The sequence below is a fragment of the Carassius auratus genome, unplaced genomic scaffold (assembly GCF_003368295.1).
Source record: "Carassius auratus strain Wakin unplaced genomic scaffold, ASM336829v1 scaf_tig00009662, whole genome shotgun sequence".
NCBI lineage: Eukaryota > Metazoa > Chordata > Actinopteri > Cypriniformes > Cyprinidae > Carassius > Carassius auratus.
This window is the reverse complement of record NW_020524057.1, coordinates 39,304-61,244: the sequence shown is the minus strand read 5'-3', so window position 1 is coordinate 61,244 and position 21,941 is coordinate 39,304. Positions and strand designations below refer to the sequence as shown.

The following is a 21,941-nucleotide window of genomic DNA, read 5'->3' as shown; positions in this document are numbered from 1 at the left end:
CTATTATTGATTTTTATTTCCTCTTTACTTTTATCCAAGGAGACAAAACTATTTGCACTGTATTTACAGTGGGACAATATTCATACAATACTATAACCTAGAAATAATTTAAAGGCGTGACTTGCAGGTCACAACAGCACGAATTATGTGCGCAGCAACATCTGACTCAAATATTATGTTAATTAACAGTGAGCGGTGGTTTCAGACACCACTCTTATAAGACTCTTATTCTGAAAGAATGTAAGATGGAGTTGAAGGCGGAGCGATCCGACCAATCAGATGAAAGGAGCGTTTCAGCTCTGCCCACAAGTGCGAATGAAATATTGAAGCCATAAGCCGTTTTTTAAACCCCAAACGACAAAATGAGAAATCAAGTCAAAAACTCATTTTCCGTTTGTTAACCTAGATGGAATAACGAATAAACGAGCCATTTTTCCATTTCTCGTTATTTAATTCATGTTCTCTCATTTGAATCCTCTTGAGTCTTTCGTTTTCTGTTTTTTAATTTAAAACGGATTTGGAATGGACGGAAGATACCCTGATTAAGGTGATTACTTTGTTATTATATTGGCGTTTACTTTTTTTGTTTGGTTAGTTTTTTACTGCCTGCACTGTTATTTGTATCTTCTCATTTCATATTTTTATTTGAAGTGCTTTGAGATGCTACTTTTAAAGGTGCTATATGAAATAACGTTTTTTTATTATTATTATTATTATCAACACTTCGCCAGTTATAATTTCACTACCAACTTTCTTGTGAGCCTGCTTGATATAACAGTGAGTTATAGCTTACACTTTCTACCCAGTCTATTCATCAGTGATCAATGGATGTAGGGGATGGGTAGTTTTTTTTTTACGAAAGCCTGCCCTGTCCCACACCATTGTCGACTCTGTTTTGCAGTGTTAAGCCAGATTCTGGGTTAATTTTAGATGCTCTTTTTAAATGTCCTTTTATTTATTGCTGTTTTAGCAGATCTTATTTGTCTGCTGTGCATTGGCATTAATATGGTATATTTTTATACTACTATGGAACAAATCCATCTAAATTCAGCTTCAGAAACCTATAAAGTTCTGGCAACTACTCATCGTCACACCAATATCAATACTGATATTCAACAATAATTGATATCGTGTTAATTTAGTGTGTGACGATATACTATAACCGCAATATTCAAAATGAACAGTTCTCTTATAATAACACCACATGTAAATACTCCAGCCCCAGTTCCTGATTGAGTGCTCAGGTGGCAGTATTGTGCCTTAACGCTGACACCTGTCAAACAAGAAGACAACGCAGCACTCGCAGCCACTCTGAGGAGAGTCGTGTTCATCAGAGTAAGTTGCCACTATTTTATTAGTCATAGAATGGGAAAGGTTATATTAACCTGTTAACAGCTGTTTCCTATGTTCATATATTTAAGTAAAGGGAGATTATTCTAATAAGTACCGTGTTTTCTTTACTCGTTTTATTGTTGTATTTGTAATCAATAGGGCCTGTGCGGAGTAACACTTTAATTCTTTGTTCAAATCTATTAACAGTTACATGATTAAAACTGAAAATCTTGAAAAACGGAACGACCACATTGCTACATTAATCTCTGTAAAATTAAACATTAAACTCTGTTGGTCACGGTGCCATGCACTTAATGCCTCATCTCTGGTCATTCTTCAACAAGATTCATTAGTTAACATAAGTTAATTACATTAGTTAACATATATAAATAACAGTGAACAATATTTCCAAAGCATTTACTAATGCATTATTAAAATCAAAAGTGGTGTTTGTAAACATTAATGCACTGTGAACATGGACAATGAAAGACTTGATTTACATTAACGAATATTAATAAATTGTGTGATAAATATATTGTTAATTGTTCATTCATTTTAGTTAATACATTTTTGTTAATAAATGACATTTTATTGTAAAGTGTTACCATTAATATTTATTCATCATACTTTTGAACTTAACAGTATTTTATCTCTTGTTATTTCGTAGGAGCTTCGAAGAAGATGGAGAAAGCCAGAGTCTTGTGCCCTGCAATTATCAGTATCCTTTTGTCCGTTGGGTGAAAAACAAAAACTCAGTAAACAATGTAATATATAATTTGACTGATATCTTTTACCCCAAGGTTTCTTAGATATCATGATATACTGATATCATGAATTCTTATGGCCACAATAACCGTGATATGAAAAATCTAATATTGTGACAGCCCTACTTACAGCCGGGGGTGGCGCTCTCAACTTTGACCATATATATTACCTGCTGGAATAATCCTGTTTAATATTTGTCTGCTTCACCTACAACATCAACCTCCTCCCCAGTTAGTATGGTATTGCTTAATGCCAGGTCTCTCTGTAATAAAACATTTAAAATTACGTTTTTAGTTCCAGGGACTATTTTTTTTCTTGACAAAGATCTGGATAAACTCTGGGAATGTCATCCCTGTGTTCAGAAATCAGTATCACTGCAATCTTTTGCCAGTGTTTTTTTTTTTTTTTAGATTGCAGCTGCTGTTTTGAAATGCAGCTGCAGAAGATTAATCTAATATGCCCTGTGTTCTGTGCAATTCCTAAATATAATAAGGATTTCATTGCTGAATTCTAAGAATTCTAGTCTTCCCTGATGGCTTGTTGTGACAAACTGGTAACTCTGGGAGATTTAAATATTTATGTCTGCTGTAATACTCAACCTTTTGTTAAAGGGGAGATCAGATGAAAAAAAGTCACTTTTTAATCCATCAAAATCATTACCCATGTCTCAAATTAAGCCATTCTCAGACTATGGCCAGATGTAGGTAGGGATGGGTATAGTTAAGGTTTTAATGGTATTACTACTTTTACCGATACTGATTAACGGTCCGGTACTTTAATGGTATTCTTATCGGTATTTTGTGTTGTGTTACTTTGTGTTGTGTTAGGCAGTCGAAAACTTTACATTTCTCTGTCACATAATGCATTTTTGAAAGATGCTTTGACAGATTGCTCGTGTTTCCGCCCTTACATGCAAAAATTTTGTTGCACTTATGACAACGCAACGTTGTCTGCATCAACTCTAGTGAAGTATAACCACACTTTGGAACGTTTTACTGTCTGCGCCATCGTCACTCTTTATATTAAGTGGTAGTTTTCGTACTGTAAGGGGCCGTTCACATATCGCGTCTAAAAACACGTGGAAAACGCTAGGCACACCGCTTTCTGATTTTTTTTCCCAAAGTCTTCGAGCACTTGTGCTCCTGAGGCTCTCTCCATGAAGACTGGAAAATTTCAACAATGGATAAATGGATTTTCAGTACTAAAAACTGCTTGCAGTAGCTCTGCTACTAAATGAATTTAAAAATCCACATACAGCTATCAGCTGTTCCTTCATCTTGGCTGAGCTTTTAACGTTGTTACGGAAAAGGTGAAGAAGCTACATGACCTGCGGTGGGCTTGCGGCATTCTGAAAAGTTGAAATGTTTTTAACTCAATGCGGTGTGGATGCGCCTGGAAAAAACGAACTCTTCACACTGCGTGTACTTCCATTATGAGCGCGCATACCGCGCGCCTACATTTGAAATAATGAACTTGAGCTCGCAAAAGACGCGATATGTGAATGGCCCCTTATGCGTTTGTGTGCGCAGACAGCCTCCGCGGCACTTGAGAGATCTCGCAGATCTCACAGACAAATGTCTTAATAATATCGCAAATTAGAAATGTTTGGTAAGATGAAATGTGCACGATAACATTATTAAGCAAATCTCTTCGCCATCGTCACTCTTTATTATTAAGCGGAAGTTTTCATACTGTTATGTCTGTGCGGTGTGTGTGTGTGACTGGCAGATAGCCTCCGCGGCACGCATGAGAGATCTCGCAGATCTCACTGACGAACGTCTTAATACGATCGCACATTAAAAATGTTTGGTGAGATAAAATGTGCACGATAACAGTATTAAGCAAAAATCCATAGTACATACATTTTTTTCGCTCCAGTACCGAAAGCAGAACCGATAGCATCAGATCTTACTGATACTACAGTCTTTCATAATTTAACCTCGGGGCCAGTTTAATACCGGGTTTCGGTACCCATCCCTAGATGTAGGTCACACAGTCCAAGGCGGCTCCCATGATAGTTGAATGACACTGGTAATTTACCTTAGACCCCTCTTGATGGGGTAGCCCCAGATTGCAGCCTGGATGACAGGGTGGGGCGACACTTTAAGGTGGAGATACATGTGTCTAATCTGCCATGTTTCGTTATCTCTGACTTGGATATTTTACTACCAAACTCTAGAGGGCAGTTAGGTAATTATGTTTTTTTAATTAATTATGGCATTCGTAAATCTAATGTGGCGTAATTGAGCATAACAGACTTTCATCAGCAGATCGCAATTGATACCTCACATGTAAAGCTGTGATGTCAATAAAACAGACGTTACTCCTGTCTCTAAATGAGAATTTCATTTAAAGAATGCCATGAATAAATAATGCATGGGTAATTGAATCTTGGAGAACTAGTATTTTTAGACAAAGACTTAGTGAATTTTGTCAATTCAGAATTTCTCAATTTATATTACTTAAGGGTCTTCTTCAAATATGGAGACCAAAGCAGATGATGGAAACAAGCCAGCGGATGAGCCAATGCTTGTTAACAGAACGTTAAGTTTCCTTTATTTGTCATTTTCATGATATACATAAAAACAAATTTGTGTTTCACACGTCCACTAATCAGTAATTCAGTGTCACGTTCGGTGATACAAGGAATACAGGAGAGATCCAAATGCAGGTAAGAGGTTTATTGAGGGGCAATCCAAAAGGGTAAACAGTCCAGGCAGGGTCAAAACCAGAATATCCAATAAACATAAACAAAAACAAGAACACACGGCAAGAGCAGACTCAGGAAAGTATCACACATAAGACAAGGACTCCGTGACACAGACTCAGACAGACCGGGTATAAATACACAGAAGGATAATGGGGAAACTGGAGACAGGTGGGGAACAATCAATTACTAAAACAAGGAGGAAGGTGACCAAATAAGGCAACAGGAAGTTATAAGGTGACAAACACCGTGGGATCGGAGGACACTTAGTGGAAACCCAGGGAACACAACCCAGACACTGTGACAGTACCCCCCCTCTACGGAGCGGCTCCCAGACGCTCCACGATAAACACAAAACAGAGACCAGGAGGGAGGTGGACAGGTGGAGGCTTAGGGGGAGGGACGGAGGGCCAGAAAAGAAAAACATGGGGAACAGGTACCAGAATATAAACACAACACAGGGAGACCAGGAGGGAAGAGGACTGGAGGGGGTTTAGGGGGAGGGACGGAGGGCCAGACTAACAGAGGGGAACAGGGACAGGAGTGAAGACACAAAACAAAAAACAAACAATAACATGAAGCCCCCCCCAGGGCGGAGCAGAAGACCACCACGTCCTTGTGGTCGATGCCAGAGTCCCCCAGGGCGGAGCAGAAGACCACCACATCCTTGTGGTCGACGTCGGAGTCCCCCAGGGCAGAGCAGAAGACCACCACACCCCTGTGGTCGACGTCGGAGTCCCCCAGGGCGGAGCAGAAGACCTCTGTGCGACCGGACTGCTGGCCTGACTCTGTCTGCGAAGATCCTTGGTGAATTGACACAGTCCTTGAAGATCACCAGTGCCTTGACTCTGAAAGGTCAGCGGTGACTTGACTTGACTCTGAAAGGTCAGTGGTGACCAGCCTTGTCTCTGTAAAGTCCATGGTAACTAGCCCTGACTCTGGAAGGTCAGCGGTGACTAGCCCTGACTCTGGAAGGTCAGCGGTGACTAGCCCTGACTCTGGAGGGTCATCTGTGACTAACCCTGACTCTGGAGGGTCATCGGTGACTAGCCTTGACTCTGGAGGGTCATCGGTGACTAGCCCTGACTCTGGAGGGTCATCGGTGACTAGCCCTGACTCTGGAGGGTCATCGGTGACTAGCTCTGACTCTGAAGGGTCCACAAACACCTGACTGGAACCTGACTCGGCTCTGGAGAGTTCACTGGAACCTGACTCAGCTCTGGAGGGTCCACTGGAACCTGACTCGGCTCTGGAGGGTCCACTGGAACCTGACTCGACTCTGGAGGGTCCACTGTAACCTGACTCGACTCTGTAGGGTCCACTGGAACCTGACTCGTCTCTGGAGGGTCCACTGGAACCTGACTCGACTCTGGAGGGTCACCTGGAACCTAACCCAACTCTGGAGTGTCTGTGGAGACGTGAGGCGCTTCTGCTTCGGGCACCACCTCTGGAATGGCCTCGGCCTCCGGAACAGCATCAGGCACCGCCTCGGCCTCCGGAACAGCATCGGGCACCGCCTCGGCCTCCAGAGCAGCATCGGGCACCGCCTCGGCCTCCGGAGCAGCATCGGGCACCGACTCGGCCTCCAGAACAGCATCGGGCACCGCCTCGGCCTCCGGAGCAGCATCGGGCACCGCCTCGGCCTCCGGAGCAGCATCGGGAACCGCCTCGGCCTCCGGAGCAGCATTGGGCACCGCCTCGGGGACGCCAGCAACCTGCTCGGGCACCGCCTCGGGGACGGCAGCGGCCCACTCAGGAACGTCCTCCTGGACGGCAGCGGCACGCTCTGGAACGTTCTGGAGACTGAAAAACCTATTGATGATGGAAAACCAATCTGCCGTGAATGCCTACGGACAGTTCAAGCTAAAGGGGGAAACACCAACGAAGATCCCAAATCAGCCTAATTCCGGGTGTCCAAAGTCAGGGTTAAGACTTTTGGTAGGAATTATGAAGGAGAAACGAGGAAATATATGTACCTTTCTCCGTTCAAGGCTGACCTCACAACACTTGGATATTTTTGTGTTTGTGTTGAGTTTACACCAGGTCAAGAAACTGAGCACATAAACTATAAAGGCACCAGCTTTAATTTTCTCAGAAACAGTAGAATGTTCTACTAAAGTTCTCTAATTAACTTTTCAGATAAATGTATGAATTATTCTTGTATTTTCTTCAATTTCATTCTTCACTGAAATCCAAGTTTTCTGCCTTTTATTTATTCCCTGCTCGGGAATGTCCTCCTTAGTCCAAAACAATTGCGCCAGGCCACCAGGGTCAAAACCAGATTATCCAATAAACATAACAAACAAAAACAAGAACACACGGCAAGAGCAGACTCAGTAAAGTATCACACATAAGACAAGGACTCCGTGACAGACTCAGACAGACCGGTATAAATACACAGAAGGATAATGGGGAAGCTGGAGACAGGTGGGGAACAATCAATTACTAAAACAAGGAGGAAGGTGACCAAATAAGGGAACAGGAAGTTATAAGGTGACAGACACCGTGGGAACGGAGGACACCTAGTGGAAACCCAGGGAACACAACCCAGACACTGTGACATTCAGTCCAATAGTAACTAATCAAAAGCCCACAGTTTAAATATAAATATACTAAAATACACTTTAAAAATAATCAATTTCAAGTTCAAATCACGTTCTCTAGTTAAGCAGTCTAATAATTGTGGGAAAAAAAGCTGTTTAGTAGCCTACTTGCCCTGATACTTCTGTATCTTTTACCAGACTGAAGGAGTGTGAACATGTCATGTGAAAAAATGAGTTAAGCCCTTAATAATACTTTTGCTCTATTTACACAGCGCTCTGTGTAGATGTCCTGAATACGTGGCAGTGAAGCACCAATGATTTTTTCAGCTGGGATATGGTGTTCAGGCTATACAGATAAACTATTTCTGAACTACATTAAATGCAGTAATAATATACTGTGATCTTAAAACATCAGTCATGTTAAGCATAGTAGAAAGCTTTGAATATACTATCTGAACATTGAACATTTTGTTGCATTTTGTCCAATAAAAGACACCAAATATTTGACATTTTAGGGACCTGTTAGTGTCAAAAGTAAACAGTTGTGTGTATACACTGTAATTTAAGGTTGTTAAAACGGTTGCACGGTTTACAGGTACTATGGTCGTATCACAATATTACGCATCCAAAATACTGGCGGTGCCACTGTATTTTTAAAACAGTGGTATCATCATTACGGTTCTACTGTATGTGCTGTTGTATGTGGCTTGTGGGGCATTTGTTAAAACATTGAAACACTTGTGTAGCAAATAAACAATATGGAATTACTTTGGATTTTTACCCGATGAGACTGGAAAACCTATTGATGATGGAAAACCAATCTGCCGTGAATGCCTACGGACAATTCAAGCTAAAGGGGGAAACACCAACGAAGATCCCAAATCAGCCTAATTCCGGGTGTCCAAAGTCAGGGCTAAGACTTTTGGTAGGAATTATGAAGGAGAAACGAGGAAACATATGTACCCTTCTCCGTTCAAGGCTGACCTGACAACACTTGGATATTTTTGTGTTGAGTTTACACCAGGTCAAGAAACTGAGCACATAAACTATAAAGGCACCAGCTTTAATTTACTCAGAAACAGTAGAATGTTCTACTAAAGTTCTCTAATTAACTTTTCAGATAAATGTATGAATTATTCTTGTATTTTCTTCAATTTCATTCTTCACTGAAATCCAAGTTTTCTGCCTTTTATTTATTCCCTGCTCGGGAATGTCCTCCTGGACGGCAGCGGCCCGCTCGGGGAACGTCCTCCTGGACGGCAGCAGCCCGCTCAGGAACGTCCTCCTTGACAGCAGCGGCCCACTCGGGAACGTCCTCCTGGACGGCAGCGGCCCGCTCGGGAACATTCTCCGGGCTTTGAGGAACGGTAGACGCCTGTCTCCTCCTCCTCCGCCCTCTGTGATGGCGAGTCGGTGGCGCCTTGTCTGGAGACTCAGGTGTTGAGTCCGCCATCTTGTGCTGTTGCGCTGGGCTGGCGGCCATCTTGTGCTGTGGCTCTAAGCTGGCGGCCATCTTGTGTTGTGGCGCTGGGCTGGCGGCCATCTTGTGCTGTGGCTCTAAGCTGGCGGCCATCTTGTGTTGTGGCGCTGGGCTGGCGGCCATCTTGTGCTATGGTGCTGGGCTGCCGGCCATCTTGTGCTGTGGCGCTGGGCTGGCGGCAGTCTTGTCTGGAAACTCAGGAGTGGTTGCTGCATCCCACTGAGCACGATGGCGCAGGTAATGGGTAAACCCCCAAAAGTCCAGGATCTCCAACCCCTTCATCTCCCATTGAGGCAAAGGGTCATCCAGGCAATCATTAAACAAGTCTTTTAGTGCTGCATCATTATAACCTAACCCGACTGCCATAGTCCAAAACAATTGCGCCAGGCCACCAGGGTCAAAACCAGAATATCCAATAAACATAACAAACAAAAACAAGAACACCGGCAAGAGCAGACTCAGGAAAGTATCACACATAAGACAAGGACTCCGTGACAGACTCAGACAGACCGGTATAAATACACAGAAGGATAATGGGGAAACTGGAGACAGGTGGGGAACAATCAATTACTAAAACAAGGAGGAAGGTGACCAAATAAGGGAACAGGAAGTTATAAGGTGACAGACACCGTGGGAACGGAGGACACCTAGTGGAAACCCAGGGAACACAACCCAGACACTGTGACATTCAGTCCAATAGTAACTAATCAAAAGCCCACAGTTTAAATATAAATATACTAAAATACACTTCAAAAATAATCAATTTCAAGTTCAAATCACGTTCTCTAGTTAAGCAGTCCAATAATTGTGGGGAAAAAAAGCTGTTTAGTAGCCTACTAGCCCTGATACTTCTGTATCTTTTACCAGACTGAAGGAGTATGAACATGTCATGTGAGAAATTAGTTAAGCCCTTAATAATACTTTTGCTCTATTTACACAGCGCTCTGTGTAGATGTCCTGAATACGTGGCAGTGAAGCACCAATGATTTTTTCAGCTGGGATATGGTGTTCAGGCTATACAGATAAACTATTTCTGAACTACATTAAATGCAGTAATAATATACTGTGATCTTAAAACATCAGTCATGTTAAGCATAGTAGAAAGCTTTGAATATGCTATCTGAACATTGAACATTTTGTCCAATAAAAGACACCAAATATTTGACATTTTAGGGACCTGTTAGTGTCAAAAGTAAACAGTTGTGTGTATACACTGTAATTTAAGGTTGTTAAAACGGTTGCACGGTTTACAGGTACTATGGCCGTATCACAATATTACGCATCCAAAATACTGGCGGTGCCACTATATTTTTAAAACAGTAGTATCATTATTACGGTTCTACCGTATGTGCTGTTGTATGTGGCTTGTGGGGCATTTGTTAAAACATTGAAACACTTGTGTTGCAAATAAACAATATGGAATTACTTTGGATTTTTACCCGATGAGACTGGAAAACCTATTGATGATGGAAAACCAATCTGCCGTGAATGCCTACGGACAATTCAAGCTAAAGGGGGAAACACCAACGATATCCCAAAACAGCCTAATTCCGGGTGTCCAAAGTCAGGGCTAAGACTTTTGGTAGGAATTATGAAGGAGAAACGAGGAAATATATGTACCCTTCTCCGTTCAAGGCTGACCTGACAACACTTGGATATTTTTGTGTTTGTGTTGAGTTTACACCAGGTCAAGAAACTGAGCACATAAACTATAAAGGCACCAGCATTAATTTACTCAGAAACAGTAGAATGTTCTACTAAAGTTCTCTAATTAACTTTTCAGATAAATGTATGAATTATTCTTGTATTTTCTTCAATTTCATTCTTCACTGAAATCCAAGTTTTCTGCCTTTTATTTATCTAAATTCAATTCTTAATGCAGTGTTTATACTTAGTACACTGAGAAGAGTTTCAATATGCATGACTTAATTACTGTACAGATGGAGCACATGTATAATACATTTTAACTAGTTCCTTCATGACTGGTCTTGAGTTTTTCCAGAGCCAGTTATTCATTCTCATAAAAAATATATTCTGAGGATAATTTGGTCTGTTTCAATTTATATTTTAGTATCTGACATTTTTCTTCATTTTTTTTAGATCTGAATCTTGAATGAATACAATATGGCACGGTATCACGATACTACTTGGTATTGTGATACTTCAGCTGGTATAGTATCAAAACATATGTTTGTTGTATCGTGACAACCATAGTTAAAACACAACTTGAGAAAACACATCCAAAGACTGCACAAAGATTACAGGAAGACTGTATCTGCCACAAGGTATTTGTGATACCAGTGTATTGATGAAAGAAATTAAATTTTTGCTGTGGAAAAATCTTTGAGTAGTTCATCAACTCCAATCCATGTCCTGAAAAACACTTGGGGGCAGTTACAAAGGTCTGAGTGTGAACTGCATGACTTGCATTAGTAAAGACTTTAACCACAGAAGTAGTATCTGGCAATTTGAATGTGACCACCTTCACCAAAAAAATCAAAATGGCATCTCTTTCACCATCACAAAGAGTTGTTCAAGAAGGTGAAAAGTGTGGAGGAGGTCCATTCTGATTCACATTACCTTCTGATTATGTAGTATAGAGTAAAATTCAAGCACAGACTCACAGTCTTGATATTTACTGTGCTGCTTGAATTTGTTCTAAAAAACAAGCATGCAATAAATATTAAATTTGCTTTATTAATGTGAATTGTATAAATACTAAATCTATGTTTTTCTTAGAGTATCCGCGAACTGCCACCACAAAATCTAGCAAGACAAAGTTGAAAGCAAAGAAATGTGCTTCCATAAATTTATAACGCACACATTTACATACACATATGACAGGGTGATGGTTTGTGTTGAACATACTTGAGTTTTTCCAGTCTGTACTTTGGATCAGAGAGCAGCTTGACTCCTGATTCTCCTGGATTATTGTAGCTCAGATCCAGCTCTTTCAGGTGCGAGTGGTTTGAACTCAGAGCAGAAGCCAGATAGCCACAACCTTCCTCTGTCACCATGCAGCTAGATAATCTACAAATACACACACAGTCAACATCAAATGATCAAGTAAAAGACTTTCAAATATTTTCATCCTGGAAAAGAAAAAGAAAGATTTCGTCATATAGTTCATTTCAGAATATGGGTATGGAAGAAGAAGAAGCATTTTGCTATGAGCAAATTTTAGACAGTTTGATCAAACTAAAAGCTGATGCCATTTGTCTGGACCAGAGAAGACTAAAAAGAAGTCTAAAAAGACAAAGAACTCTTGCGAGAATAAGCATCTGAACAGTGTCTAACAAGCCTCACATCCTTATTCAAGACAACACACTCAACTGAGAGAGAAAAGAGTTTCACACTTTATGAATGATTACACTACAGAGATCACTGAAACCACTATTCTTAATCAGAGTTTATAACAATGCAACTGTTCATTGTTTGATGTCATTTGAAAGGTCTCTGTGTGTCTGGTAAAAGGTCTCATTCTCTTAACAAGGACAGACAGCCATCAAGATTAAAAACCGACTTCTCCCAATGTTTTACATGTAAAATACCTTTAAAATACATGTCCCCAATGATTACAACTCTACTTTATAAATGTAAATTCTAATTGTTAATCCCTGTCTCCATTTCGGGGGATGTTTATCTTGGTCAGAGTACTTAAAGGGATTTTCCACCCCAAAATGAAAATTTTGTCATTAATCACTTTAAATATTACTCCTTATATAATATAAAATATTACTCCTTATATAATATAAAATATAATATAATATAAAAATATTAGATTAATGAACCCTTAATTTACATTTCGGAGGAGTATCCCTTTAAGGAAATCTTGCAAGAAGATAAGGCAATTCTATGATCAGAAGCCCATAGCATAGAGTGTCCAAACACAATGTTATGTATCTTTCTAAAGTCAGGTATGCATCTTACTCTTAAATTCATCTTTGATAATCGGGTGTCTTGTATTGATTTGATATAGATGAAATTGACTATGTAATTGGCATTATACATATTTACCTGACTAATAATGAATTGTTACATTTGAATTTATTCTGACTTACTCTGAGATTGCTGACTCTAATTATTAATTGTTAAGTGTATAACACTGCAAATCTGCGCTCAGGCTAGCAACAGACTAAAATTATGTTTTAGAGCTCTGGCTAACACATTGGCATTAGTTATGTATACTTTGACTGTAGAGGCTATTAGGTTTTTCTGTTTAGAAAAACAGTGTGTTATTGACCAACCTAAATTCGGGTCAGCCACAACCTGTGGTTATTTAAATATTATTCTAAATAAGTGTAGATGAGAAATTGTCACATGTGGTTGCCGCAAGCACAAGGTATGCACTGCGCACTCAACCCAGCCTCTGCTCACTCTAGGCCTCTGGCCTCTGCTCACTCAAGCCAGCCACGGTTCACTCTAGTCTAAGGCTCATTATAGGCCTTCTGGCCACTGCTCACTCAAGTCCGCGATGTGTGACACTGTTTCATTAAGAAAACAAAACTACTTTGTTTGGCCTTCCAAAAGAAGACACGACTAGAAATCATGCTTATATCACATTTATAATGTTTATGTCTCATCAATCTAGCCGGACAATCCCCTCTGTTCAATGACCAAGACTGTCAAATTTTTGATTAGATACTTACACTGGCCATACGAGACTTAAAGTGTTATAGGAATCAAATTAATTAGATTCAGTACAATTAAAGAGATTCATTAAGATAAGAGCGAAATGGAATAATCAAATGCCTGAATAGTAATAATAATTAGAGATGAACAAACAACCGATTGGTATTTCAACCTAAATGCGTAATAGATTAAATTCCTAAAGTCGTAATAAAATGGAGTCAGATTGGATAATACAATAGAGTCAGATTAGAGTTCAATTTAAATTAAATAACTTTGCATGCTGAAAAGAACAAACATGAAAGAAACCTTCATCCAACATTGTGTGGACCTTACATATGCATAGGTTCATTGATATTTAGATGTTATGTTTGATCATGTGAGTTAATGCAAAGGATATTGCGAAGTTAACCAAAATGCGTATTACTGCCACTGCTAGGCCACAACATTAAATACACCCCGGTCACATGTAAAACTTTTTTGTGTAATGTCCACCAGGTTGTACAATTTAATTTCAAATTATAAATGGTTTAAATGAAAATCAATTAAACATAGTGATGGCAGTGCTTAAAGTGTGCTTACTTTTTACTGTACAGAACCAGTATTTTAGATTAGAGGTCGAACAATAGTGGATTTTACCAATACCGATCGCTAGGTTGAACTACACTGGCCGATACTGATTAATACTCAATTGATACTGAAAGAAAACTAAAATAGTGCTTCACTATTTAAAAAAATACCCAGAAACAATACGGAACCATAATTTGTAAATAAATAAAAATATTAATATTATTTATTATATTGATCATGAAAAATTTTCTTATGTTAAAAGAAGAAACTTCAAAATTTTAGTAATAGTGAATGTTGAAACACACTCTAACCAGATACAATACTTCTACATTACAGTTTTCATTAATGCTACAATGCTGATAATTATTAACATTTGATTTCAGGAGTCGTGCTTAAAGATAAGGATCTTTTAATATTTACAAAGGCCATACCATTAAAATGACATGAATATGAATATTGTATGTGTATTTTATATTTTATTTGCTTCTAGTTTAGAACACTAGATGATTTAGGGGGAAAAGCACAGAGGTATCACACACACACACACACCAGACGGATAACGTTCAGTTCAAGTGGGAGTCTAAAACAGTTTATTTGATCACCAAATGAACATAAGCTTGCTTCAAGAATGAACGATGTGGCAGAAATGAGTTTGAAATTTTGTGTAAAAAAAAAGAGAGAAAGATCATTCTATAACATCTCTCTATATAAAGCATACATACTTTATTAGAGCCACAGAGAAAAAAACATTTTGCTGAAAAATGCACAATACATAATTTATAGCCTAGGGTTAAGACATGTATGTTCACAACGAATATATTAATAAAACGTGATTTAATAGAAAACTATGTGAAAGGCGCTCTGTTCCGCGGCAGGATATTCTGTTGGCTGCATTTAAATGTGCATCTAGAGTTTCCCGCTCTGTTCAGTGCGCAGTTTCACGTGTCAAAATAAACAACACTTCTCACGGACCCTTCTCAGCCACTCCAGCAATGGATGTTAATCGGAATTGATTTTTGCCGATAACCGATAATTCCGGCAATCAACTATCGGTGTCAATTAATCTGCAAAACTTATGAAAACCTATGAAAGATAGGCGAAAGATAGTATATTTGAATTTTGTCAGCTGATGGAGGCGGAACTTATAGCGATCGCCTTTTTCTTTGTTTCTTTTATTTTTCAAGAGTTTTTATATATGTGAGAGTGTGTTTTATGTTGAATGTGAATGTATCTGCTTGATTACCATCTGTTTGAGTGCAAATCAGCCCAAATCAGCTCGCTATTACTGTATGGCTATCAAAGTGAACGTGTCTATATGAATAGAGAGAGTGGATTATTTACTTTGGCACATTTGTGTTATTACAATCTGTATAAGTGGCCATCAGCACATCAGCACTTATTTGCATCGTAATTCATAGTAAATGCTGCATTTCTAGCAATCTCAGGATTTTCTGTAACTGGCAAACAAAGTTAAATCTTTTTTTTCTTGTCATTCTTATTTTTCTTACTTAAATTATTCTTATTGTATTTTTCTAGTGCTCAAATAAATCACTTATATGATGTCTAAGTTTCTGTCTAGTGTTTTATAATGGAAAAAAACTATGCAGTGGTATGTTTAATGACTAAATAGTTTGTTGAAGCCTTCAATATTGTTGGTAAATATTTTTTTTATATTTGGGGGGTGGGGGGTATATTATTCAGATTTGAAATAGAAACTTGTGAGACATGTGACTTTCAGCCCATTACTTTTCTAGATTGCTCCAGGTATCATTTCATGTATTTTCATATCAAAGAAAAAAATATTTAAGTGTGGTAAAAAAAAAAAAAATGTCAAGGCACTTCAGTGTCTATAACTTTTAATATTTTTGAGCATTATCAAATCTAGTTGACAAAAAGTAAAGCCCAAATGTCTTCTTTCCAAAGACACCAAAATTATGTTTGTAACACACTGAAGTAGGAAACTGTTACAATTATAAGTTTGGTAGAGTACTTTCAGCTGTGAGTCCCATAATGGGGGGTACCCCTTCCAACCCTTACATGAGTAAATTTAATCATTTTAATATTACTCCTGCAACGAATGGCTTTGTTTTTCAATGCTTTGTTAACCCTCTGGAGTCTAAGGGTAATTTTGGGGCCTGGAGAAGTTTTGTCATGCCCTGATATTTGTGCTTTTTTCAGTTTCTTATAAATATCTAAATGGTTAAAGTCTAATATCACTGTAATCAGCACAAACTGGGTTATAAAAATATGTGAAATGCATGCATGTACAAGATTATATTTTTGAGAGATAAAATGTTATGCATGGTTAGTGAAAAACTAAAAATGTTAAATCACTTGAATAAGGCCATAAAACACATACATAACATTGGTTCCCGGGATTGTTGAGAACTGGAGCTTGTAGCCTAGAATTTTTCTTTCTAAATTATGTGAAAATCATCTTGTTTACTCATTCACAAAAAACTATATATTGATTTAAATTTTCTAAGACACTTTTTGTTGGTAAAAGTCATATGCGAGTAGGCGTCAACTATCATGAATATCATTGTGATTTACACCTGAGAAGACAAAGGCCTGCATAATGAACTGCATAATGAGCCTCTCATTCAACTGTGCCACTGTGAGGGAGGACTTACAAGAAAGAATGTGAGAACAAAATAAATCTATATAATTGTATGTTTGTAGTTTATTAAGAATATATTTAATTATCCCACAACATAATTTAATATCCACTTGGGGGAGCAGCTAAACAGTTTATTAGGAACAATCAAAGCTGACTTTCAAACAAATTTTTAGGCATCCTTACTCCAGTCACACAATCCTTCAGAAATCCTTTTAACAATCTTATTTTCTACCAAAAAAAAAACCCATTTATTATCATCACCATCATCATCATTATTATTATTAATGTTGAAAAGAGCTGAGAATATTTTTCAGGTTTTTTTAGGGGGAATAAATTGAAAGAACTGCATTGTTTTTACATTTGTTAGAGTTATCTCTATTTGTCACATTTATATTATTTACATCAAGCTTTTGAATGGTACAGTATTGTATATTGTTATTGAAACTTCATAATGTTTCACTTGATTATACATTTAGTCAGGTACAAGTATTTGGAAAAAGTCTAACTAGTAAAATGTTTACACGTTATGTGAAAACTAGTACAAATAAATAAAAAGAGACTTACTCATGTTTATGATCTCTGCTGAATAAAGTGCTTCATTCTTTTTTCTGAAGAAATCAATTTCTCAAATCCTCAACCACATCACATCTTTTTGGAGTGATTTATGTCTTATTCCTCTCATCGCGAAGCCAACATTAAAATAAAATAAAAACTTGAAGAACAGTCTGGCTGCTTTTTTTTCTGTGTGGGTGTATTCAAGCCGCAAGCTTCAGTTTGAATCTGAATAGCGCGTTCTGCGTGGGGGCGTGGTCACATTAAATATAATGAAAGAGAGATGTGAAAAATAGACATCGCGTTGTTTTCATATGGATTACTTTATCTCAGAATATTTGTCTCTTCGTTGAGTATTCACAGAGTTACAGTTCATTTTAATGACGTGTTTGTAAATGAAGATCAGCGCACACAAAGGCTGCAAACAGCGCACCTTGTTTGTTATCTTTATTTTATAAGTGCACAAAGGTGTTTTGTTATTATGTCTGTATCCAAAAAAAGTAGACCCTTTACAGATTCGATTGATGTATTGCTCTTATCTGTACGATTAAAACTGAGATTGTAATTTAAGTTCTTTTCCGGGTTATCCGGAGAAAATGACTCAAAACGCATATATGCGTTAATCGACTTCAAAGGGTTAATTTGCATTATTGCACATTTTGGTCTCCTGACAAAAAGTTAATTTAAGAAAACTGACAAAATTATTTATTTTCATTGTTGATTGTATTAAACAAAATCATTGGAAATGATGAAAAGGAGGTGCTAACTTTTTTTGTTTGTTTTGTATTTTCAAAGGGAGGTAGCACTGAAAAAATAACCATTATACATGACATGATGCATTGGAAGGCATTCCATAATCATCATGCTTAGGTTCATATAAAATGCCTGTGTGGGCAGAGAGAGAGAGCAAAATAGCTGCCTAAACTTTGAATGAATGAATGAAGGGAATGAAGTTTTTCAATCAGAGTTTGGCTCAGTACAAAATGGCTGACTCCTGGAGAGCCTCTTAGACAATCAAAGTTGAACTGTATTGTAACTGTTCTTATTACCTCAGTATGTTCAGATGACAGTGTAAACTCTTCAGTCCATCAGACAGAAGCTTTACTCCTGAATCCTGTAGGTCATTGTGACTCAAGTCTAGCTCTCTCAGGGAATTGTCTGTTGATTGCAGAGCTGAAGACAAACTTTCACAGCACTGAGCAGTGAGACTACAGCCTGTCAGTCTAAACAAAAGGACAAACATCTTAATGAATTTTTCAGAAACATGCAATTTGGCTTTTTTAAAAGACATTTCTAATAAGTCAAGAGCAGCAGGTCCATATATTTTTTTAAAGCAATGCATTATCAGTCAATGATAGGTCAAATTATTGTGTCTGGACTGAGTTACATTTCACTGAGAATCACAAACCTCAGTATGTTGAGTTGACACGTTGAACTCTTAAATCCACCAGACAGAAGCTTTACACCAGAATCCTCCAGGTCATTGTTGCTCAGGTCCAGCTCTCTCAGTGAGTTTGGTGATTGTAGAATTGAAGACAAACTTTCAAAGCACTCAACAGTAAGTCTACAGCCAGCAAGTCTATAAAACAGGATTAAATATGGCTTACTAATCAGGAGATGTTGAATTAAAACAATGTTTATGTTTTCTGTGTTCTTCTCATGATATTAATCACCAATACTCTACTAAAGTAATTTATCATTAAAATCCTGATCATTAATTTGAAATCCAAAATCATTAAAAGTGACTGAATTTTACTGCCTTATATTTGTTTTCTGAAATCACATCTTGGATTCCTTTTTTTATTGGATTACCATTATTATGTTAAAGAAATCATAAAAATCTTTTTTTTAGGGCACATCAACAAATGTTGCTGAAGGCTTTCTCAGTAGAAAAGGAACCTTTTGTGTCCTTCATTCAGCTGAATTTGTAAGATACATGGGATGTATGCGAGTTTCAATCACCCACAGTTCTTTGTACACATTGCAATTCACAAAACTGATGAAAAACAAGTCAGCCCTGAGCTTGACTGAGTTCATGAAATGTAAGACAAAGATAATGTTTTCGTACATGATAGCATAGATGTCATCTTTTGATTTGGAGCAAAGTACTCACTTTACACTAAACTGCCAATAATTTAAGCCACTGGGAGACTGTAGACAGCTGTGATTTGTTGAATTGCATTAATAAAAAGCAAAGTAATATAAAGATTTGTAATACAAAATATTTTTCTAAGATTAAGTTTTATTGATATTTTTTTTGCTGTGACAGTGACTGTAGGAGCATATGTGATGTAGCTATATGCGCTTTCTAGACTGTCTCATTCTAGCATTTCAATGCTGAGGAGGACTCTACCCTACAAGCGTCTGAAGGGCTGAACCAGGAAGGACACAGCCTCGGTAGGGTGCAGCCTTCCATCTGAGAAGCACCTTTAGTTTTGTATATAATGGAAATTTAACAACCTAAACTTTTAAATGTAAAAAAAATAAAAATAAGAAGAATATAAAAAATCTTCTAATTGAAAAAATGGTGAAAAATGTTCCTGAAAATTAGAAATTATTTTACTGATTTGTTTATAATACTCACATAGCTTTTCGGCAGTTCCTCACAGCTGGTATCAGTCTCCTTCTACCCTCATCTGATGTGTTGTATGTCTTCAGATTAAACTCATCCTTCTTTTCTGACATCTGAAGCATGTAGGCTATTGCTGAGCAGTAAGCAACAGAGAGTTGCTTCACTGAATGATTCCCTGATTTCACAAATTCCTGAATCTCTTGATATAGAGTCATATCATTCATGTCCAGCATACAAAGGAACAGATTGATGCTTCTGTCAGCTGAGAGAGTTTCATCACACTTTATTTTGTCTTTAATGTACCTTGCTGTTTTTTTAATGCTATACCAGGTGTCCTCGGTGTATCTCAGAAGACCCAATAAGAGTCCCTGATTGGACAACAGTGATATTCCCAGCAGGAATCGCAGGAAAAAATGCAGGTGTCTGTTTTCACTCTGTAAGGAATTATTAATTGCTGCTTTTAGTAGCTCAAAAATAAAGTTTTCTTTACAGTACCACTGATATTTTTCATCCAGAAACAACTCCAGTGATTTCTTATTCCTGATTACACAGAAGTAAAACACATAGAAAGCAGCTAGAAACTCCTGAAAGCTCAGATGGATGAAACTGTACACTTTCCTCTGGTGAATCACAGATTCCTCCTTAAAGATCTCAGTGCAAAACCAAGAATACACCGAGGCATCAGTGACGTCTAGACCACTCTCAATCAGGTCCTCCTCACAGAACATCACATTGCCTTTCATCAGCTGTTTGAAAGCCAGCTCAGAAAGTTTAACAATCACTTCTCTGTTGGATTGCAGGAGTTTCTCTGGATCTCTCTCTTCATATTTCTGGTTCCTCATGTTTATCTGAGTGAGCAAGAAGTAGATGTACATTTCAGTCAGAGTTTGAGGGACTTGTGCACTCAGATCTTTTTCCAGGAGCCTCTGAAACACAGTGGATGAGATCCAGCAGAAGACGGGGATATGGCACATGATTTGGAGGCTTCCTGCTCCTCTAAGGTTTGAAATGATTCTGCTGGCTTGATTCTCATCACTGATCCTCTTCCTGAAATATTCTTCCTTCTGAGGATCATTGAATCCCAGAATCTCTGTCATACGGTTGATGTATTTGGAGGGGATCTGATTGGCTGCTGCTGGTCTGGAGGTGATCCAGATGAGTGCAGAGGGAAGCAGATCTCCTTTCATAAGGTTTGAAATCAACATGCCTACTGATGAAACCTTAGTAACATCTGAAACTTTCTCACTGTCTGAAAACTCGAGCGAAATTCTGCTTTCATCCAGACCATCAAAGATGAACACAACTTTACACTTCTCATAAATCTGTGAGTTCATATTTTGAAGTTCAGGATGAAAGTCCAGCAGAAGTCTGTGAAGACTGTACTCATGATCTTTTTTCAAGTTCAGCTCTCGAAATGGAAGCACAAACATGAAATCTACATCCTGATTGCCTTTTCCCTCGGCCCAGTCAAGAATGAACTTCTGCACAGAGACTGTTTTTCCGATTCCGGCAATGCCTTTAGTAAGAACGATTTTGATTTTATCTTTTTCCTCACATCCTGGTCCAGGTGAGGCTTTAAAGATGTCATTGCAGTAGATTGGAGTTTCTTGTGAGTGTTGTGTTCTGGTTGTATTCTCCATCTGTATATCCTCATGTTCTTTATTCACCCCCTCACTCTTTCCCTCTATAATGTAGAGCTGTGTGTAGATCCTGTTCAGGTAGGTTTGATTCCCTTCTAGCTTGATTCCTTCAAATAAGTTTTCATACTTCTTTATCATGTTAATTTTGTGCTGGCTTTTCTCACTGATGAAGGTCTGATGGGTCAGATGGTGTGTAACTGATCTGGTCACATCTCTTTTCAATAGAAAAAACATTCAAATATTTCAGTACACGAAACTCTTAGCTCTAACATTAAATGACAGCATATACAAACAGGTATGTCAATTCAGACTACTGTCTAGAAATTTTACCTTGGTACAAATTCTCATTCTCATACAAGTTTTTAAATGAAACAACTGAAAATTGTCTCCTGGCCAATTATCCTTGTGAAAAAAGGTCTTTGCTTTTAATGTTGGCTCTCTCAGTGAGTTTGGTGATTGTAGAAATTAAGACAACTTTCAAAGCACTCAACAGTAAGTCTACAGCCAGCAAGTCTATAAAACAGGATTAAA

At 38.2% G+C, this 21,941-nt stretch overlaps 1 protein-coding gene across 1 annotated transcript in view; it reads right to left on the bottom strand.

Moving 5' to 3' along the window:
• LOC113072615 (NACHT, LRR and PYD domains-containing protein 3-like) overlaps positions 1–21,644 on the bottom strand; it is a 36,775-nt gene extending 15,131 nt beyond the window's left edge. Inside the window, exons 1-4 of the mRNA XM_026245602.1 lie at positions 19,783–21,644; positions 18,607–18,777; positions 18,248–18,421; positions 11,696–11,857 (exon numbers count right to left, since the gene is read on the bottom strand). Coding sequence (XP_026101387.1) covers positions 11,696–11,857; positions 18,248–18,421; positions 18,607–18,777; positions 19,783–21,644 — 2,369 coding nt within the window. The remainder of the gene's footprint in view (positions 1–11,695; positions 11,858–18,247; positions 18,422–18,606; positions 18,778–19,782) is intronic.
• Positions 21,645–21,941: the final 297 nt, after the last annotated feature.